Raw genomic sequence first — 20,058 nt, forward strand, 5'->3', positions numbered from 1 at the left:
TCTCTTTATCTACCTCTTTCTCTCTCTCTCTATCTCTGTCAAATAAATACATAAAATAAAAAGATACTAGAAATTGCAATAATACTAAGAGTATTTCTCCCTGGGTGATTGAACTACATTTTAAAAATATTTTTAATATAATTTCAATTATCTTCATTTATGAAAATATTATTTTTATAAGTAAAGAACTATGCATTATTTTAAGAGAATGTTGTAATGTCCTGCTTTTGATAAGCTTTTAATGCACAATTGTCTATATGTTGTGGGCTGAAGTTTATACTCTTTTTATATACTTTTGAAGTAATATACTTTTAGTTCATTCAGTAAAATGCTTGCTATGTGAGCATGAAAACCTGAGTTTGGGTCCCCTGCACTTATAAAAAAGCCAAGCATTGTGAAGTACACCAGTAATCCCAGCACTGGAGAGGTAAAATAGGAGGGTCCCCAAGGCAACTTGGTTAGCTAAGCTAGTCTAATCAGTGAGCACCAAGTTCAGTGAGACACTATCTCAAAAAATAGTTGGAGGGCTGGAGAGATGGCGTAGCGGTTAAGCGCTTGCCTGTGAAGCCTAAGGACCCCGGTTCAAGGCTCGGTTCCCCAGGTCCCACGTTAGCCAGATGCACAAGGGGGCGCACGCGTCTGGAGTTCGTTTGCAGAGGCCGGAAGCCCTGGCGCGCCCATTCTCTCTCTCTCCCTCTACCTGTCTTTCTCTCTGTGTCTGTCGCTCTCAAAAAAAAAAAAAAGTTGGAGAGCAATTGAAGAAAATACCTGATGTTGACCTCTGATATCCACATGCATATGCACATACATATGAACACACATGCACACACACACACAAAGAGTTTATACTTTTATTCAAGTAAGAATGTGAGCAAGAAACTTGTACCATAATCTCATTTTACAGCATTTATGTAATGTTATCACATTGAGAAGAATTGCTTAGTCTGACCACCATGAGAAAGTAATCCAGAGAAGCATAAGCTCAATTTAACACAATTCAAAGAAACATTTTACTAAGAACTGAACAGTGGTGAGGAGGTCAGACACAATACAAAGTCCAACCATGTCCCACCAGGGTGGAGTGGGAGGGGCAGAATGCTGTTGACACTGAGGAAAGCTGCTGGAAAATGTAGCTGTGGAAAGAGCAGTGAGGGCAGAAATGCTGAACTATGGCTGCCTGGACTCAGCACCAATTCAGAGGAGGTGTGGAGGCCTGAGGGGGAACAAGGAGGGCAGAAGTGCTGTTGGTCCTTGAACTACTAAGGAAAACCTGCAGGGCAGGAGAACCTCCTTAGATGTTTGGAGGACAGTGTGAATTAAAAACATATATGCAGAGAATGTGGTCTCTGGTTTACATGTCCTCCTCTTCTCCCTTTTAGCAATATAAGGTTCTTTTGTTTTTTAATCCCCATGGAAAAAAATTTCAAGACATCTAACAAAAATCAAGTTAAATGGATTAAAGATTTCAATGTAAGACTTGAAACTATGAAGTTACTAGGAGAGAACACATGGCAATGCTTCAGATTGCTGGAATAGACACAGATTTCTGGATAAGAGTCTAGACAAGAACAAAAATATATATGGGATTATATTAAACTAAAAAGTTCTGCACAGTGAAGGAAACAATAGCAGAGTGAAGAGGCAGCTACAAAATAATTGTAAACAAAACATCCAACAAGGAATTAACTCTCAAGATACATAATGAACTCAACCCAATAGCAAAAATAATTATGATAACTATTATGATGATCCTATTAAAAATTGGCAAGAGACCTAAGCAGACATTACTCAAAAGAAAATATACACAAATGGCCAATGGGCATATGGAAAATACTCAACTTCACTAATGATGAGGAAAATGCAAATCAAAATGACAACAAGATGTTACCTCAATGCAATCAGAATGATTGCCACCCAAAAGACTGAGACGATGCCAGTGAGGAGGTAGAAAAAGGCCCAAATGCTCTGCTGATGGCCATGTGTCACAATGCATCCAGTATGGAAAACTACGGACTGTCCTAGAAAGATTGAAAATACGGGAGAATAGAGGCCCCAACTTTCCCTGAAAATCATCTAGGTCTTCATTCCCAAGGTGTGAACACACAGGCATGGGCCAGAGCTTGGTCACTGCGGTGGGAGGAAGCAGAGGGGCTCTCACCAGTTTAGAAACATGAGTGGTGGGCAGCTAGGTGAGAAAATAAGTCCACCTGGATATCCTCACATCCAGCGTCAGCACGCTCTATACCTACTGGAGTTAGTGCCAAAAGAAAAAAAAAAAAAAAAAAAACAACAGGAAGACACTCCTGGCCTCTCTTTGTTCTCTGCCTATAAGCGCCACCCACTATCACCACGCATGGCTCACAGCTTCCCACACAGGCAGGTCTCATTCCATGGGTGACATGAAGTGATAGATGTTACGTAGCTGGTTTTCCAAGCTCACCAATGTCCTAGAAAGTAGGAAAGGCACTTGATAGCCAGGGCAGTGCAGTACCAAGAGCCAGGGCAATCACTTACTCCTAGATAATGTGCCACCTGGAGACTGACCAGGACTCAGGAAGCAACTGACATACTGTTCTTCAGAGAGTAGCAGAGACTGAATTGAAGAATTAAAAAGAAGTCTCCAAGAGATGTATTTCCTGTTTCCAGTTTGCATAGCAGCAAAATTAAACTCTAGGAAAGCAGAGTGTTCAGAGTTAGATTTCCCATATTAATTCAGTCTTCTAGATGGTACAGCATTAAATGGACAGCTTTTAAAATAAACATATTCCTTGAGAAATAATCGATTCTACAAACATGTCTTGAAGGTCTACAAGGTGCAGAGTGGTTGAAGAGAGGGAGAGCTTTTAAGATTAATTAAATGATCTTTACCCTCAAGGAATTCACAAAGCTAATAGGACAGGGAGATGTGCAAACAACTGACAAGGTTTAGACAGAATTGAGCCAAAGAGTGCCACATCATTGGGAGGTGAAGTGGAGGGTGGTAGGTTCTGACTGGATTGAGGAAGACTTCATTCACCTTTAAAGGCACAAAAATCCCTCTGTTACACACTGGCTAGCACTTACAAGATTATGGCTAGATGCCACTCCATTGAGTGGGGTCTTGAGGCCTAAGGGTCCTAAAGTCATTGGTATGGCTACATTCTGAGCTCCAGAATGACCCCAGAATGGCTTCTAAGAGGATGTCATAGCATTTCAAAATCAGTGTGATTGCTTTGTGCCTTTGATCATTCTTCTTCAAAATTTTGTTAATGTAAAAAAAAAACTAAAAAGTTTTCTAATAATTACAAACAGTTGTTTGTAATTATTAGAAACCAAATTATGTTCAAGTACTATAGGACATTAAAAAACAAAAAAAAAGTGGGCTGGAGAGATGGCTTAGCGGTTAAGCGCTTGCCTGTGAAGCCTAAGGACCCCGGTTCGAGGCTCGGTTCCCCAGGTCCCACGTTAGCCAGATGCACAAGGGGGCGCGTGCATCTGGAGTTCGTTTGCAGAGGCTGGAAGCCCTGGCATGCCCATTCTCTCTCTCTTTCCCTCCATCTGTCTTTCTCTCTCTGTCTGTCGCTCTCAAATAAATAAATAAAAATGAACAAAAAAAAATTAAAAAAAAAAGAGCCAGGCATGATGGTGTATGTCTTTAATCCTAGCTCTCAGGAGGCAGAGGTAGGAGGATAACTGTTAATTCAAGGACAACCTGAAACTACATAGTAAATTTCAGGTCAGCCTGGGCTAGAAAGACACTACCTCAAAAAACCAAACAAATAAAAAAGAAAAAGAAAAAGACATATGGATGGTCAATTGCTTTCAAAACAATGTATAGTATGATCAAACTGTCTCTGCAAAGGATTAATCCACACACTGGAGAAACATTGAACAAGCAGACTGTACACGTACTGTACCAAGCTAAGGAGGATCAGCTTCCACAACTTCCTGCTCCCTGGACAAAAAAGGCAATAAATGACCACTTGTGTCAGTGATGTCAAGTCCAGTGCTACTGTGGGTGGGTGTGTTGTTTTTTCAGGTTCATATGTGCAAGGCTTGACCTCATTAATGTGATACAGATGGATAAGAAGACCTTGAAGAGGGCCGAGCTGAGGGACAATGGAAGGCAGAAGGAAAAAGACAAGGCTTTGGGACCCTAGTTACCTCCTGCCAGACCACCTATTATGAAGGCCAAGCCTAGCCCCTCAATTGCTCTCTGGCTTCCAAACTGGTCACATGATCATCCCCTCTGGATTATACTCTCATGAGACCCTCACCAAAGCTAAGATGGGGCCCGTTCCCTTAACCTGGATCTTCAGAATGGCATGAGATGAATAAGCCTCTTTCCTTCAGAGAGAAGCTATACCAGGGGTTGTTATAGAGACTTGAACTGAACAAAGACCAATGCAGTGGAGAGGCAGAAGAGAAAGGTGCCCAAATAGCCACTGGAAGGGAAAATCTAGAGAGGATGGAACAGAAGATGAAGGTGTAACTGAGAGTTAGAGCATTCTGGTAGACACACATGATGAGGACCTGAGAAAGGTACATCTGCCAGAGGCTAAGGTCCCCTGCAGTTGAGTCCAGAACAGCTCTGAAGACTATGCCAAGACTAACCCACACCTGGACTGACCAACTCAGCCCCCATCCAGTAAATTGCCATAAGAGACCCAAATCAGGGTGTCCAGGTGGGCTTTCCCATTTCTGAGAACCCCCTCCTTGGCAAGAGCTCTTCCTACCTTCCTTTACTTTAGTTCCGTAAACTCTAATAAAATATTCCTAAATTGTACCCTTTACAGACTGTGAAAGTCATCATCTGTGTGACTGTGAGTGTCCAGCACCCTATTTCCTGAGATATTGGCCACCTAAGAACAAAGACACAATTCCCATATTGTCTTGACAGAGATAGAAATGATACATTTAGACAGGTGATAGATAATAGGTGAATAGATAGAGGATAGACAGACAGATAGATGACAGAAGACACATTGGAATTCTAATGCTCAGAAAGCATGAACTGTCATTTACCTAGATGTTGCTGCCCCTGTGAGGTTAACTTCTTCATACTTCAGGTTGCTTTTTAAAAAAATATTTTATGTTTACTTATTTATATATGAGTGAGAGAGGGAAAAAGAGAGAATGGGCATGCCAGGGCCTCAAGCCACTGCCAACAAACGCCAGATGCATGTGCCACCTTGTGCATCTGGCTTTACAAGGGAACTAGAGTACTGAACATGGGCCATTTGGCCTTGCCAGCAAGTGCTTTAACCACTAAGCCATCTCTCCAGCACCCTTCACCATGCTGTTTTCATTGATATTTAGCAAACGTCCTCTCTACTTTTTTTTTTTTCAATGTATGGTCTCACTCTAGCCCAGGCTAACCTAGAATTCACTATGTAGCCTCAGGGTGGCCTCAAACTCATGGTTATTCTCCTACTTCTGCCTCCCAAGTGCTGGGATTCAGGTATGTGCCACCACACCCTTCTGTTAATAAGCAAGGAAAAGACTGTATTTCACCTGTGTCTAGTGGTAGGATTCAGCGCTCTCACCATCATGGCCAGGGTTTGATTCCCGGTCAGGGAACCCTGAGAAGTGTTCAGAACTCACCTCCAATAAAGTCTAATCTGTTTGTCAGAGAGATTCCTACTTGTTTCTTTTTATAACATACAGTGCCAAAACTTGAACAAACTCAGGGATATGAGGATGGCAGCAGCTCATCCCAGGCCAAAACCTAAATCCTGAAGAGTTTCTGATTTCTATCACCACCCCTGCTTTCTCTCTTTCCTTCTCTCTCCCTCCATGGTGAATTGCATGAAAATTGCAACTAACTTGGACTCTCAAAACTCACAGGTGACCGGAGCGAACCTCTGATAGCCAGGTAGGGTAACTCATCTACCTAAAAGCTTCTCTTCCTTCCCACTCCTGGCTCCAGCCAAAGAAAGGCCATTCGCTGAAAACTTTAAAACACTCAAGTGAGAAATTGCTGAAGACACTAGGAAATGGAAAGAAGACATCCCTTGTTCTTGGATTGGAAGAATCAATACTGTGGAAATGACAATCTTAACAGAAGCAATCTACACTTTTTTTTTTTTTTTTTTGAGGTAGGGTCTCACTCTAGCTCAGGCTGACTTGAAATTCACTAGGTAGTCTTAGGGTAGGCTAGAATTCACAGCAATCCTCCTACCTCTGCCTCCCGTGCGCTAGGATTAAAGGCGTGTGCCACCACGCCTGGCGCTTTTTTTTTTTTTTTTTTTTTTTTGGCTTTTTGAGGTAGGATCTCACTCTGGCCCAGGCTGACCTGGAATTAACTATGTAATCTCAGGGTGGCCTCAAACTCACGGTGATCCTCCTAGCTCTGCCTCTCAAGTGTTGGGATTAAAGGCATGTGCCACCACACCTGGCTTCACTCTACACATTTAATGAAATCCCCATCAAAATTCCAATGGCTGGGCTGGAGAGATGGCTTAGTGGTTAAGCGCTTACCTGTGAAGACTTCAGTTCAAGGCTCAATTCCCCAGGACCCACATAAGCTAGATGTGCAAGGTGGCGCATGCATCTGGAGTTCATTTGCAGTGGCTGGAGGCCCTGGCGAGCCTATTCTCTCTCTATTTGCCTCTTTCTCTCTCTGTCTGTTGCTCTCAAATAAACAAATAAACAGAATGACCTTTTAAAAACAATTCCAAGCCGGACGTGGTGGCACATGCCTTTAATCCCAGCACTCAGGAGGCAGAGGTAGGAGGATCGCTGAGAGTTGGAGGCCACCCTGAGAATAAATAGTGAATTCCAGGTCAGCCTGAGCTATAGTGAGACCCTACCTTAGAAAACCAAAAAAAAAAAAAAAACAACAACAACAACAAAAAAAAAAAAACAATTCCAAGCCGGGTGTGGTGGCGCACGCCTTTAATCCCAGAACTCAGGAGGCAAAGGTAGGAGGATTGCCACGAGTTCAAGGCCACCCTGAGACTACAGAGTTAATTCCAGGTCCTGGACCAGAGACCCTACCTCGAAAAACCAAAAAAATAAAATAAAATAAATAAAAAATTTTTAAAAAATCCAGTGGCAGGGCTGGAGGGATGGTTTAGTGGTTAAGGCATTTGCCTGCAAAGGAAAAGGACCCAGGTGCAATTCCCCAGGACCCAAGTAAGCCAGATGCACAAAGTGACACAAGTGTCTCAAGTTCATTTGCAGTGGTTGGAGACCCTGGCACACCCATTCTCTCTCTCTCTCTCTCTCTCTCTCTCTCTCTCTGTGTGTGTGTCAAAAAAATAAATAAATAAAAATAAAAATAAATATTTTTAAATATTCCAATGGCAGTCTTCACAGAAATAGAAAATACAATCCAAAAATTCATTTGGAGGCACAAAAAAACCTCAGATGACTAAAACAATTTTGAGCAACAAAAATAAGGCTGATGGTATCACCATACCTGATTTTAACCTGTATTACAGAGCCATAGTAACAAAAAGAGCATGGTACTGGCACAAAAACATACATGTAGATCAATGGAACAGAATAGAGGACCCACATTAAGTCCGGGTAGCTATAGCCACCTAATCTTTGACAAAAATGCCAAAATACTCAATGAAGACAGCCTCTTCAGGAAATGGTGCTGAGAAAAGTGGATATATAACTATAGAAGGATAAAAATAGATCCTTATCTCTCTCCATAAACAAGAATTAAGTCCAAATGCATCAAAGACTTTAATATCCTACCTGAAACTCTGAAACTGCTAGAGGAAAAAGTAGGGGAAACCCTTCAACTTATTGGTTTTGGCAAAGACTTTCTGAATATAACCCCAACTGTTCAGGAAATAAAAACACAGATCAATTGCTGGAATCTCATGAAATTACAAAGCTTTTGCACAGCAAAGGACACTGTGAATAGAGCAAAGAGGCAACCTACATAATGGGAGAAAATCTTTGCCAGCTATACATCTGACAGATGATTAATATCTAGAATATACAAAGAACTCAAAAACTAATAAGAAATCAAACAAGCCAATTAAAAAATGGGCTATGGAACTAAGTAGAAAGTTCTCAAAAGAAGAAATACAGATGGAATATAAACATCTTTTTAAAAAGTGGTCTACATAGTTAGCCATCAGGGAAATGCAGATTAAAACTATGTTGGGATTCCATCTCACTTTTGTCAGATTGGCTACCATCATGAAAATAAATGATCATAAATGCTGGTGAGGATGCAGAAAAAGAAGAACCCTTCTACACTGTTGGTGGGAATGCAATCTGGTCTAGCCATTGTGGAAATCAGTGTGGAGGTTCCTGATACAGCTAAAAACAGCTCTACCATGTGACCCAGCTATACCACTCCTAGGCAAATATCCTAAGGAGCCATCTCACTACCTTAGAGATACTTGGTCAACCATGTTTATTGCTGCTCTATTCATAACAGCTAGGACATAGAACCAGCCTAGATGTCCCTCAACTTATGAGTGAATAAATAATGAAGATGTGGCACATTTACACAATGGAGTTCTACTCAGCATTAAATAAAAATTAAATTATGAAGCCATATGCATAAGGTAGCACAAGTGTTTGGAGTTCATTTGCAGTGAGTAGAGGCCCTGGAACGCTCATTCTCTTTGTCTATCTGCCTCTTTCTCTAAATAAATTAATAAATAAAATATATTTAAAGTAAAAAAATAAATTATAACATTTGCAGGAAAATGGATGGATCTGGAAAGGGTCATACTTAGTGAGGTAACCCAGGCCCAGAAAGCCAAGTGTCATATGTTCTCTCTCATATGTGAATCCTAGATACAGATGATTGGACTTCTGTGTGAGTAGGAAGAAAACTCAGTAGCAAAGTCCAGTAAGCTAGAAAGGGGATGTGAAGGGAATAAAAAGGGAAGGGGGTACTTAATAGGATGGTATTGTATATGTGTAAGTAGAAGATCAGATTAATGGGGGTGAAAAGGCCCAAGTGAGGTCAGGGGAAGAGATTAAGTAAAGGAAAGATGGAGGGAGGGCTAATCAAAATCTAAGAGGATATAAATAAATTATATGGAAACCTACATTTTCGGACAATGTAACACTCAGAAGCTATCAATTGTTACTAGAAAAATTTCAGTGCCAGGGATGAAATACCTTCCAGTGAGTTGTTTGCCCAGATTTTATTTTCCTTGTCTAATCATGGAAAAGAGAATGTTTGGCTGGGCACAGTGGCACATGTCTTAATTCCAGCACTTGGGAGGTGGAGGTAGGAGGATTGCCTGCCATGAGTTTGAAGCCACCCTGAGACTACATAGTGAATTCTAGGTCAGCCTGAACTAGAGTGAGACCCTGCCACACACACACACAAAAAGCCCCAGCAAAAAGTATGGCGAAAAGAGGAGGAGTGGAGCAATCAGTTTTGGGGTCCCTCCATCTCTGTTTTACAGTAGAGGACCAAAACAGACAGCTTTATGGATCTAAAAGTTTATTAAGATTGTCCAGGAGGGCTGGAGAGATGGCTTAGTGGTTAAGCACTTGCCTGTGAAGCCTAAGGACCCCGGTTCGAGGCTCGGTTCCCCAGGTCCCACGTTGGCCAGATGCACAAGGGGGTGCACGCGTCTGGAGTTCGCTTGCAGTGGCTGGAAGCCCTGGCGCGCCCATTCTCTCTCTCTCCCTCTAACTGTCTTTCTCTCTGTGTCTGTCGCTCTCAAATAAATAAATAAATAAAAAATTAAAAAAAAAAAAGATTGTCCAGGAGACAGTCCTCAGCAGGAAAGTCAGGAAGTTTGAGAACGCATGGATGGTGGGAAGTGCAGGGACATCACACATCCTTGAGCAATTGTTTTTGGCCAGAGGCTGCCAGGGCTGTCTTCCGAGGACAAGACAAGGGAGGCTGGTCTGTCTCTCCCAGGTATTTTAAGAAGACAAACAGACAGAGGTGGACTCACCATTTCCTTGGGCTAAAGATGGTCTCATGGTTGATGACCTAGTAGATATGGCAAATGGCCTTTCTCTTTTTTTTATGTTTTTTTTAATAATTTTTTAAATTTTTATTTATTTGAGAGTGACAGACACAGAGAGTAAGACAGATAGAGGGAGACAGAGAGAATGGGTGCGCCAGGGCTTCCAGCCTCTGCAAACGAACTCCAGACGCATGCGCCCCCTTGTGCATCTGGCTAACGTGGGACCTGGGGAACTGAGCCTCGAACCAGGGTCCTTAGGCTTCACAGGCAAGCGCTTAATCGCTAAGCCATCTCTCCAGCCCTAATTTATGTTTTTAATGGACCATTTCCACAATTGTAGACAATAACCCATAATTCCCTCCGTCCTCCCCAAGTTCCCCTTTGAAATTCTACTCTCCATCATATCCCCTTCCCCTCTCATTCAGTCTCTCTTATTTTGATGCCTTGATCTTTTACCTCCTAAAAAATATCCCATGGTAATACCCTCCATCTCCCCGTTTACCCCTTTGAAATTCCATTCTCCATCATATCCCCTCCCCATCACAGTAAGTCTCTCTTTTATTTTGATGTCATGATCTTTCCCTCCTCTTATGATGGTTTTGGGTAGGTAGTGTCAGGCACTATGAGATCATGGATATCCAGGCCATTTTGTGTCTGGAGGGAGCATGTAAGAGCCCTTCCTTTGGCTCTTACATTTTTTCCACCACCTCTTCCACATTAGACCCTGACCCTTAGAAGGTGTGATCAAGATATTACTCAGTACTCCAGTCACTTCTTTCCAGCATCATGATACCTTCGGAGTCGTGCCAAGGTCACATTAGCAGAAGTGCTTACTGGGCAGTTTGATAAGCATAGTATATATATGTAGCCAGACAACAGCAGATGTTACACCCCTAAGGCTCATGATTACCCCTGTTTTAAGTTTTCAGTATCAGGGATGTATTCCTTCCCATGGAGCAGGCCTCCAGTCCAATTAGAGGGCAGTTGGTTTCCCCCATAACGGATGTGCCACTATTGCACCTGTTGGCTCATTTGGCCTGGCTGGCCAAATATAAGGCTCGCAGTGTCCACTGTTGAGTATCTACACTGGTGATTTCTCTTTCTCCCATTGAACTGCATGTAGAATGGCTTCTTCTAGCTTTCTGTCAGCTGGTCTACATGGAGGAGGTTATCAGCTCAGTTCCAGCAAGATTTCTCAGTGGCCTTGCAGCCCAAGTATATGGAGTCTTCAGCAATAGGGTCTTACCATCTATTCCTGGTGGGTAACCAAGAGCCTCAGAAATGGCCTATAATGTTTTGGAGGCATCAGGGACCTCCCTGGCCAACAACTCACTGGAACGTATCCCATCCCTGGCACTGAAAATTTTCTAGCAACAATCTACAGCTCCTGAGCGTTCCGTTGTCCAAAAAAATGGGATTACATATATTTTATTTATATCCTCTTAGATTTTGATTAGCCCTCCCTCCACCGTTCCTTTACTCAATCTCTTCCCTGGACCTCACTTTAGGCCTTTGCACCCCCATTAATCTATTCTTCTACTTACATATATACAATAAATCCTATTAAGTACCCCCCTCCCTTCCTTTCCCTTCCCTTTCTATCTCGTTTCTAGCTTACTGACCTCTGCTATTGGGTTTTTTTTTTTCCTTCTAACACAGAAGCCCAATAAGCTCTAGGTAGGATCCACATATGAGAGAGAACATGCAACACTTGGCTTTCTGGGCCTGGGTTACCTCACTTAGTATAATCCTTTCCAGATCCATCCATCTTCCTGTAAATTTCATAACTTCATTTTTCTTTACCACTGAGTAGAACTCCATTGTATAAACGTGCCACATCTTCATCATCCATTCATCAGTTGAGGGACATCTAGACTGGTTCCATTTCCCAGCTATTGTGAATTGAACAGCAATAAACATGGTAGAGCACGTACTTCTAAGGAAATGAGATGAGTCCTTAGGATATATGCCTAGGAGTCTATAGCTGGGTCATATGGTAGATCAACTTTTAGCTATCTTAGGAACCTCCACACTGATTTTCACAATGGCTGGACCAGATTGCATTCCCACCAGCAGTGTAGGAGGGTTCCTCTTTTTCCACATCCTCGCCAGCATTTATGGTCATTTGTTTTCATGATGGTAGCCAATCTGATAGGAGTGAGATGGAATCTCAACGTAGTTTTAATCTGCTTTTCACTGATGACTAGGAGTGTAGAACATTTTTTAGATGCTTATATGCTATTTGTATTTCTTCTTTTGCTATTTACTTTATTTTATTTTTCTCAACTTTTACTAACATTTTCCATGATTATAAAAAATATCCCATGATAACACCCTCCCCCCACACTTTCCCCTTTGAAATTCCATTCTCCATCATATCCCCTCCTCATCTCAATCATTCTACTTACATATATACAATACCAACCTATTAATTTTTTAAGGTATTTTTATTTAATTTCAAGCAGAGAGAGAGAGATTGAAAGAGAGTATAAAAGATAGAGAATGGGTGTGCCAGGGCCTCTTGCCACTCTAAACAAACAACAGATGCATGTACCACTTTATACATTTGGCTTTATGTAGGTACTGGGGAGTCAAACCCAGGTCAGCAGGCTTTGCAAACAAGCTCCTTTAACTGCTGAGCCATCTCTCTGACCCATATATTAGTTACTTTTATCATCATCACTGTGACCAAAGTACCAGTTAGAAACAACTAAAGGAAGGGAAGGTTTATTTTAATCATGGTTCCCACCATGGCAGGGACAATATAGGTGGTCCAGGAGGGCAGTTCATATAATGAAGGGCCAGGAAGCAGAAAAATAATTCTGGCTCTCAGCTGGCTCTCTCCTTTTCCCTTTACATTCAATCTGGGCCTGTAGCCCATGGGATAATGTCACCAGCATTCAGGGTGGGTTTTCCCCTCAGAGAATCCTCTCTGAGCCTCTCTTGCAGACACAACCAGAAGTGTGCCTGTAGGTGACTCTAAATCCAGCCAAGTTAACTATGAGGATTAAATATGGAACTGCTCCTCAGGCAGGATCCTCAGTATGGCTCTTCCATATCCAAATCCCCAAGGTTACTTTTGGCAAAGTTACATTTTGACATGTCATCTCTGGCTGGGTGTCTCCTGTATAGGATTTCGGTGATGGAAGAAGGGAGTGTGATGGACAGCAGGTACAATCTGCCTTGCTGAGTTAAACAGACACTGTCCCAGGAAGGCCTCCTATGTGTTTTCCTAAGCTGCTATGGAGTGTTGTGTTTTCTTAGAGGCAGCACTTACATTTTCATTCTGGAAATGGCCCAGAAGTATTGCCAATACTATTATTGGGTCCTAAGACCGAGAGGGCTTGTTGGAAAGCGGGGGGTGGCAGGTGACACACTGTGGATTGTCTGCTCTAGATATGAGGCTGTGGAAAACTTCTCGGTCTTTATGTATTGTACTATCTATGATATCTGCATTTTTGTATGGCTCGCAGTGCGCGGAATACAGACTCTGAGAAGGAAACATCTGGTGACACTGTAAGGTACAGTCTGCATAGCTAAAAGATAGGAAGAGGCACCCCATCAATGGCTCACACCAAGCAGGAAACAAGCTCCCAACCCTGTCTGCACCTGGCACATGGCCCTGGTCACAAAGCAATCATGCCCCCTTAAAGGTAGTTTTTCTGATAAATGACCTTTCTATGGGATGAATATCCACAAGGGTGCTGAATCACCATTCACAATCTTCTTTGTCTACTGCAATTTCCCCTATGATGCAAGCTGTTCTGGGAACCCCAAAAGACAAGAGAGGACTTTAGAATGGCATGAGCCACTCTTCTGAAAGCCAGGGATTCCAACCTTTTTTCTTCTCCAAGCCGGGACACAATGAGGTATCCTGATGTTTCTAGATTAAAGGTAATATTTGCATGCTTCTGTGCTTGGAAAGCCATGAAATGACCCATGCCCAGCAAGTCACCTACCAGGTAGTAAATGTCAAGCAAAGAATGAATGTGGCTGTAGAACTGCTGTAAACATCGTCATATACACCAAGACATAGCAGAGATTCAAAACAAAAGAGGTATTGTAGCTCAAATTTGAAAGAAATCTGAAAGCTAAAAACCTAAAAATATCCATTTTTGACCTTCTAGACCAATTACTAAGCAGGCTTCAGGGAAGAAACAGTAGCATGGACTATGAGTCAGCCCAGTGTCTCTCCTCACTCTCCTGTCATGAGCTTGATAAAGCTGGAGAAAGAAGAGGAGTAAATTCCAGTCCTTTTGGTTACTACAGGTTGGTTAAACATCCACTTACACATCAGGCAATGCAGTCAGTTCCACAGACATTGCCCTCTGACAACTCACATTTTCAGTCCTCCTTACACTGTGCTCTTCTGCCTCTGCAGTTGTCCACTGACTCTTGAAGCCCAATTCAGTGGTACAGAGGATAAAGGAAGACAGTAAGAGGACAAAGATCAGTAAGACAGAGGATAAAGATTCAGCACCACCTAGTGGAAAGAAGCCAGCCAACCAAAGCAACACCCCATAGTTGGTGTATGCATGTTGTATGTGCACCTGCATGTGTCTTACATGCCTGCATGTGTATGCTGTGACTGTGTAATCTTGCATACATGTGCTGGGTGTCTGTGATTTCATTAATATACCTGTGCATGCCTTCATGTGTGCTGTGTGCCAATGCATACCTGCATGCATGCCATGTGTGCAAAAGACAAAGCTGCACAGATATACAGACCTGAACTTCTCTAGACAGAACACTGACTGTGCTACTCTGTATCAATTGTTTAATGATCATTTTAAGTCAACAAAATGAAAAAAGCAGCAAAGATTTATGGGTTGTTGGGGTTGGATAAAGGCTAGTGGATAGTCACATTGTCACAACAAAGTGTAGTCCTCATCAGGTGAGAAAAGACACAGGCAGCAGCTTCTCATAAACCCACCGGCCCTCCCCGACCCCCGAGTCCATGTACACGGTGCTCACGCTCTGGCTAGGTAAGTGGAGAGAAGGACTGAAGCATCCTGTGTGGTCCTCGCAGACCTATCAGCAAGGGTTCTTCCCCTGCTCTCCTACTACTGAGTGTCCCACCTAGTCACAGATTCAGACTTAAACCCAAAGGCAATGGTGCCTTTTAGGAGACAGAGCACTCATGAATGGGTAGTTTTTTAAAAAGGCTGGAGAGATGGTTCCATTGTTAAAGATGCTTGCAAGGCCTGACAACCTGGGTTCAATTCCCCATCATCCAGGTCAAGCCAGATGCACAAAGTGGTGCACGCATCTGGAGTTTATTTGCAGCAGCAGGAGGCCTGGAGTGCTCACATTCTCTCCCTCCCTCTCTCTCTCTTTCATCTTTTTCAAATAAATAAATAAAAACATTTTTTAATTTATTGATTTTTCTTATATAAAGGTTGTACACATAGATCCCCTCCCCCACTCGATTCTGATAAGGGTCTTCAGTGGGGTTACTGGTATCCATTGTGGGGATCAAGAGGCCTCCGTCAAGTTTCTACAGTGATGGGAAAACACATTGTCTCAGTCTATTCCCACCAAGCAAGAAATCTGATTTAATGTGGGGCTTTCTCTGTATACTCTGGATATCTGTTTTAATGAGATTTGAGTGACCACAGTGTCTGTCACCATTTTTCTGGACTGGTTTTCAGGTAAAAACATTTTTAAAAAGATGGGCCTGGGGAGGTGGCTTAGTACATAAAGTCATTCAAACCTAAGTGACCAAATTCAATCCTTAGACCCCAAAATAACATGTCAGAAGCTGGGGGCTGGAGAGATGGCTCAGCAGTTAAACGTGCTTGCTTGCAAAGCATGACAGCCCAGGTTCAATTTCCCAGGACCCAAGTAAAACCAGATACACAAAGTGGCCATGTGTCTGGAGTCCATTTGCAGTGGCTAGAGGCCCTAGTATGCTTATACTAAGTCTCTTTCTCTGTCTACCTCTTTCTTTCTTTCTTTCTCTCTGTCTCTCTCTCTTTCTCTCTCTCTCTGTAAAAAAATGTCAGAAGTTGTAGCAGGCGCCTGTAATTCTACTGAGAAGTCAGTGTATATGCATGGAAGTCCTCTAAAATATCTATTCGTAAGAGAGGAGTGAGATGGAAGATAAAGTCTAAATATGTTAAAAGAACAGAAATAAACAAGTCAACATCTATTGAAAATATGTTTCCTGGCAGGGTAGTCTAATCTCCAAGAAGCTCAAGGCAAGTGAAACACAAAGAACAACAGCAGAGTGAGATGGAGAAAAACCACATTTTAAATGAGGCGGAGCAGCAAGGACTGATCTGAAAAGCTTCCTCCGCACATGTGACATGGCACACTCACACGCACAAAAGATGGAAAGGAGCATACCAGTGCCCTTCTGCCCCTCAGCCATCCATCATGTGAGGACACAGCCATATAACACCATCTTAGAGGCAAGCAGCCACCCTCAGCAGAACCCTGACCTTGAAGTTATAGCTTCTCCAACCATGAGAAAACAATTCTTGGTCTTAATACATTGTTCCAGCAACACAAATGGAATAAAGCATCACCCATTCCTGACCTGAAATATAAAGACTGAGAGAATTTATTTATTTGTGTTATTTCTATATAAAGACAATTTTAGTGCTGAAGCATAATATAAAATGTGTCTAACTCAGTCTATGGAAGACATTTCAATCACATCAAAGGATGATGCTCAAAAACCAAGAAAACAGTGTGCAGAGGTCACTTCAGTGGGTAATTCCTTTTACTTTAGATGTGTGTACATAATTTTACTCATGACTAAGAAAATAGTCCATTAAAGTACATTTTCATGGTAGACTGTTTAAAGTCTAGTAATGAATGTGACAGAATTTCAAAGTTATTCAAAAGATAAATGGAACTGTTCTCAGAAAAGAGCACTCTGGACTTGACTCAATATTTCCTTTGAGGTTTAGCATACTGCATACAGTAAAATATGCAGTTTCTATCCAAAAATAGTGATTTATTCACTGGAAGTACCACAGTACCATTCTTTTTTTAAAGTACCATTGTTGTAAAACAAATTATGTGCAGAATATACATTTTCTATGTACACAAACACAGGTGAGCATAGATGTCAAGGATCTGCTTTGTAATCAGGGCTTTTGAAAGTGGCGTGTTATGTAACTGCCATCCCTCCCCCAAAAGTTACTCTTCATTCCTGCAGCCCCCCATTCTCTCCACGGGGATTCTTGCAGAAACAGAAGCAGTTTCTTGTGCTCATCGGCCTCTGGGGTAATCCACTGCCTTTTCAAATACTGGACATCAACAGTGCCAGAGGCCTTGGCCAGTACCAAAGCCACAAAGCTGCCACTGGCCTTCTCAGGATCCCCCATGACAGTCATGGCCACCAGTCTGTAAATGAGAAAGGACAAAAACTGAGAAGTCAGTGCACATGCATATGGGTCTTCTAAAATATCTATTCTTAAGAGAAGAGTGAGATAGAAGATAAAGTCTAAAAATGTTAGAAGAAAAAAATAAGCAATTGAAAATGTATTTTGTGGTAGTCTAGTGGCTAGCATTGTAAAAATGTATTTCTTCATCTTAGGGGTCTGCTGGACTGACAGTTCCATAAAGGCAGGTAGAAGGATGCGCAGTTACAAACAGGCTTCTTACCTACTGCACAGAGAGTCACAGTCCATCTGCTGTTCCTCACACACTCAGGAGTCAACAGTCTCCAATAGGGTCTTCAAGCCACCTGGGTGAGCATCCCTACATGGGGGTTCCCAGATCATCAGTTCCTCTCTCCCCATTCTCAACCTCAGCTGAACATCAAAGCTCATAAATTGGCACATCTAGCTGAGACCTGTCCCTGAGCTCCAGGCCTTATACAGCATCACAGTTGTGAGTGGCATCCCGTCTATCATATGTTCCATTGAGAAATTTGGGTCATCCTAACACCTGGACTTGCTCCAAGTATCCCTCCTAGATGCTACTGTCTCCATGCTGAGGCTATCCCCATCTCACTGAAAGACCACAAGTATTCTAGCCAAGTCGTATCTCAACCTTTACCTCTTTCAGTAGTGACAGATTAAAGTGACCTAGTCCTTACTTAAATCCTTCCTCTTACCAGCAGGAAAATGTCTGGCACTTCCAAAATGGCCTCCATGGGACTCCTAATGGCCTCAGCCCCACTGCAGTCCTGACTTCAACACCCCTTGCTAAAGACACAAGACTATCAGGGCTTCCATCTTCCCAGGTATCTGGGGACCCTTCCTACCCACCTTTGTCGGGTTCACTCTTTTTCACCCTCAGCTTGGTGCTGTCACTCCCCAAGACTTCTAGGACACCCTGATTGTGCCTAAGTTGAGCCACAGTCCATCAGGATTCCCACAGCGTTTGAGAGATATCTTTGTCACCACTGGGTACCCAAGGGCAGAAATTCTGTTTAAAGCAACACCTACCCTGTCCTATTCAACAATGGCACTGAGTAGGCAGTGCACGTGATGTTGATCTATATAGTGCAGTCTGTGATTGCCAGAAGAAGAGCAGTGACTCTCTCACCAGCAGGGCAGCAAGAGAGCCAACAGTCACAGGATAGAGAGTCCCCTAGGTATACCTTGGATTCCTACTCTTTGCTGATATTCAATACTGTCTGTGCAGTCCAAATCCCACAATGCCCAGGCTCCAGGCTATGAACAGGAGCCTTCACAGGGACCATGGCATCCACTAACCATACCATAGCACCTAGTAGACCTGCATGGGCCCCACATGGGAATTTTGTACCATGTCTGAGGATGTCTTCTGAAGGGTCTATCCCTACCCACCAAGGGTCAGTTTATGAATGTAAAGTACAAATGAATGTATTTGCAAAGTTGGAAGCACTATTAAAACATTAAAAGTTTCCCCAGCATCAGGAAAACAGGGAGTACATATAGTTACCATAGCATCACAGTTCTGATAAACTATTTATAGATGTTTAAAATAAACATTACTTAATCTGGGCATGATGGTAACCCTTCTAATTCTAGCACTTGAGAGGCTGAAGCAGAAGGATCACAAGTTTGAAGCTAGCATGGGCTACATCAATGAGACCCTATGTCACCAGAATGTGACAGCACTCCTGACTAGTTCACTGTGAAGCAGTGCCAGGCACATAGTCAGTTCTCAATGTATTCACTAAATAACAACAAATTTTCTGGACACATGGGTTCATAAGTGAACTACAAGCTGGATTAATGTGTAGGTAGAGGGATGTAAGGGTGAATGTACAATTGCTATTAATTTTCAGATAGGGTTTTGCTGTGCTGCATAGGCTGGTTTCAAATCTATAGGTTCAAGTGACCCTCTTGCCTCAGCCTCCCAAATGCTCAGATGACAGTTGTGAGTCACTGAACCTAGTTCCTGATAAATTCTTCTGATGCTTTATTTTGTTTAAGTCAGGGATCTGGCTATGTAGCCCAAGAATGTGCTATGTAAACCCAGGTTGGCCTCAAGCTTGTAATTACCCTGCCTCAGCCTCCCAAGTTCTAGGACCACAGGTATGCTAATACAGACAGTTCTCATGATGTATTCTTTTATCTTTAAAATTTTTTATTTTATTTAATTATTATGTGTGTAGGGAGGCGCATGCCATGGAGTGCATGTGGAGGTCAGGGGACAACTTTGAGGTACCTGTGCTACACCATCAACACAGGGTCTCTTGGTGCTGCAAACAAACTGCCACACTAAAATTATCAGAGTAGCTAGCCTGTGAGTGTCAGAATCTCCTAGCTCTGTTTTCCACTGCAGTGGACAGGTTGAGATTGGCAAATAGGATGGGCAAGAAATGCAAAATTTCAAGAACAAAACATGGGCGACTAGACAAGCTGGAGTAAAGAGAGCATTCTTCATAACCAGGACTCATAAATACAAGTACTTTGAAATGAAACAACAAAGTCAAGGAAATACTGGAAAGGAATACCAATGGCAAATTCATGCCATAAAATTTATACTAACAAGTTTCACATGAACTAGCGAAGAGGTCACGGGGCTGGCATGACTAAGTGCTGAGAGCTGGAGGATCTGAGCAGAGGAATGGCACAACTGTGGATTCTGAGTTGCTAAGTCTGTGTCCTGCTGTGTCCCATCCCTTTAGAAATAAGATGCGATGCTCTATAGAGCACTTAGGCAAGTGTGGGATCTTTCTTTCTTTCTTTCTTTCTTTCTTTCTTTCTTTCTTTCTTTC

General features: G+C 42.5%; 1 protein-coding gene across 2 annotated transcripts in view; it reads right to left on the reverse strand.

The window, feature by feature from the left end:
- Positions 1-16,426: 16,426 nt before the first annotated feature.
- Positions 16,427-20,058, reverse strand: part of Dync2i1 (dynein 2 intermediate chain 1) — an 80,838-nt gene continuing 77,206 nt past the window's right edge. The window contains exons 22-23 of one of the 2 annotated variants that reach the window (XM_045160768.1): positions 17,508-17,603; positions 17,108-17,246 (exon numbers count right to left, since the gene is read on the reverse strand). In XM_045160768.1, coding sequence (XP_045016703.1) covers positions 17,552-17,603 — 52 coding nt within the window. In that variant the 3' untranslated portion in view covers positions 17,108-17,246; positions 17,508-17,551. Of the gene's footprint in view, positions 17,247-17,507; positions 17,604-20,058 lie in introns of both variants that reach the window. The other variant, XM_045160767.1, reaches the window with a different exon arrangement.

This window comes from Jaculus jaculus, chromosome 10 (genome assembly GCF_020740685.1).
Source record: "Jaculus jaculus isolate mJacJac1 chromosome 10, mJacJac1.mat.Y.cur, whole genome shotgun sequence".
Classification (NCBI taxonomy): Eukaryota; Metazoa; Chordata; class Mammalia; order Rodentia; family Dipodidae; genus Jaculus; species Jaculus jaculus.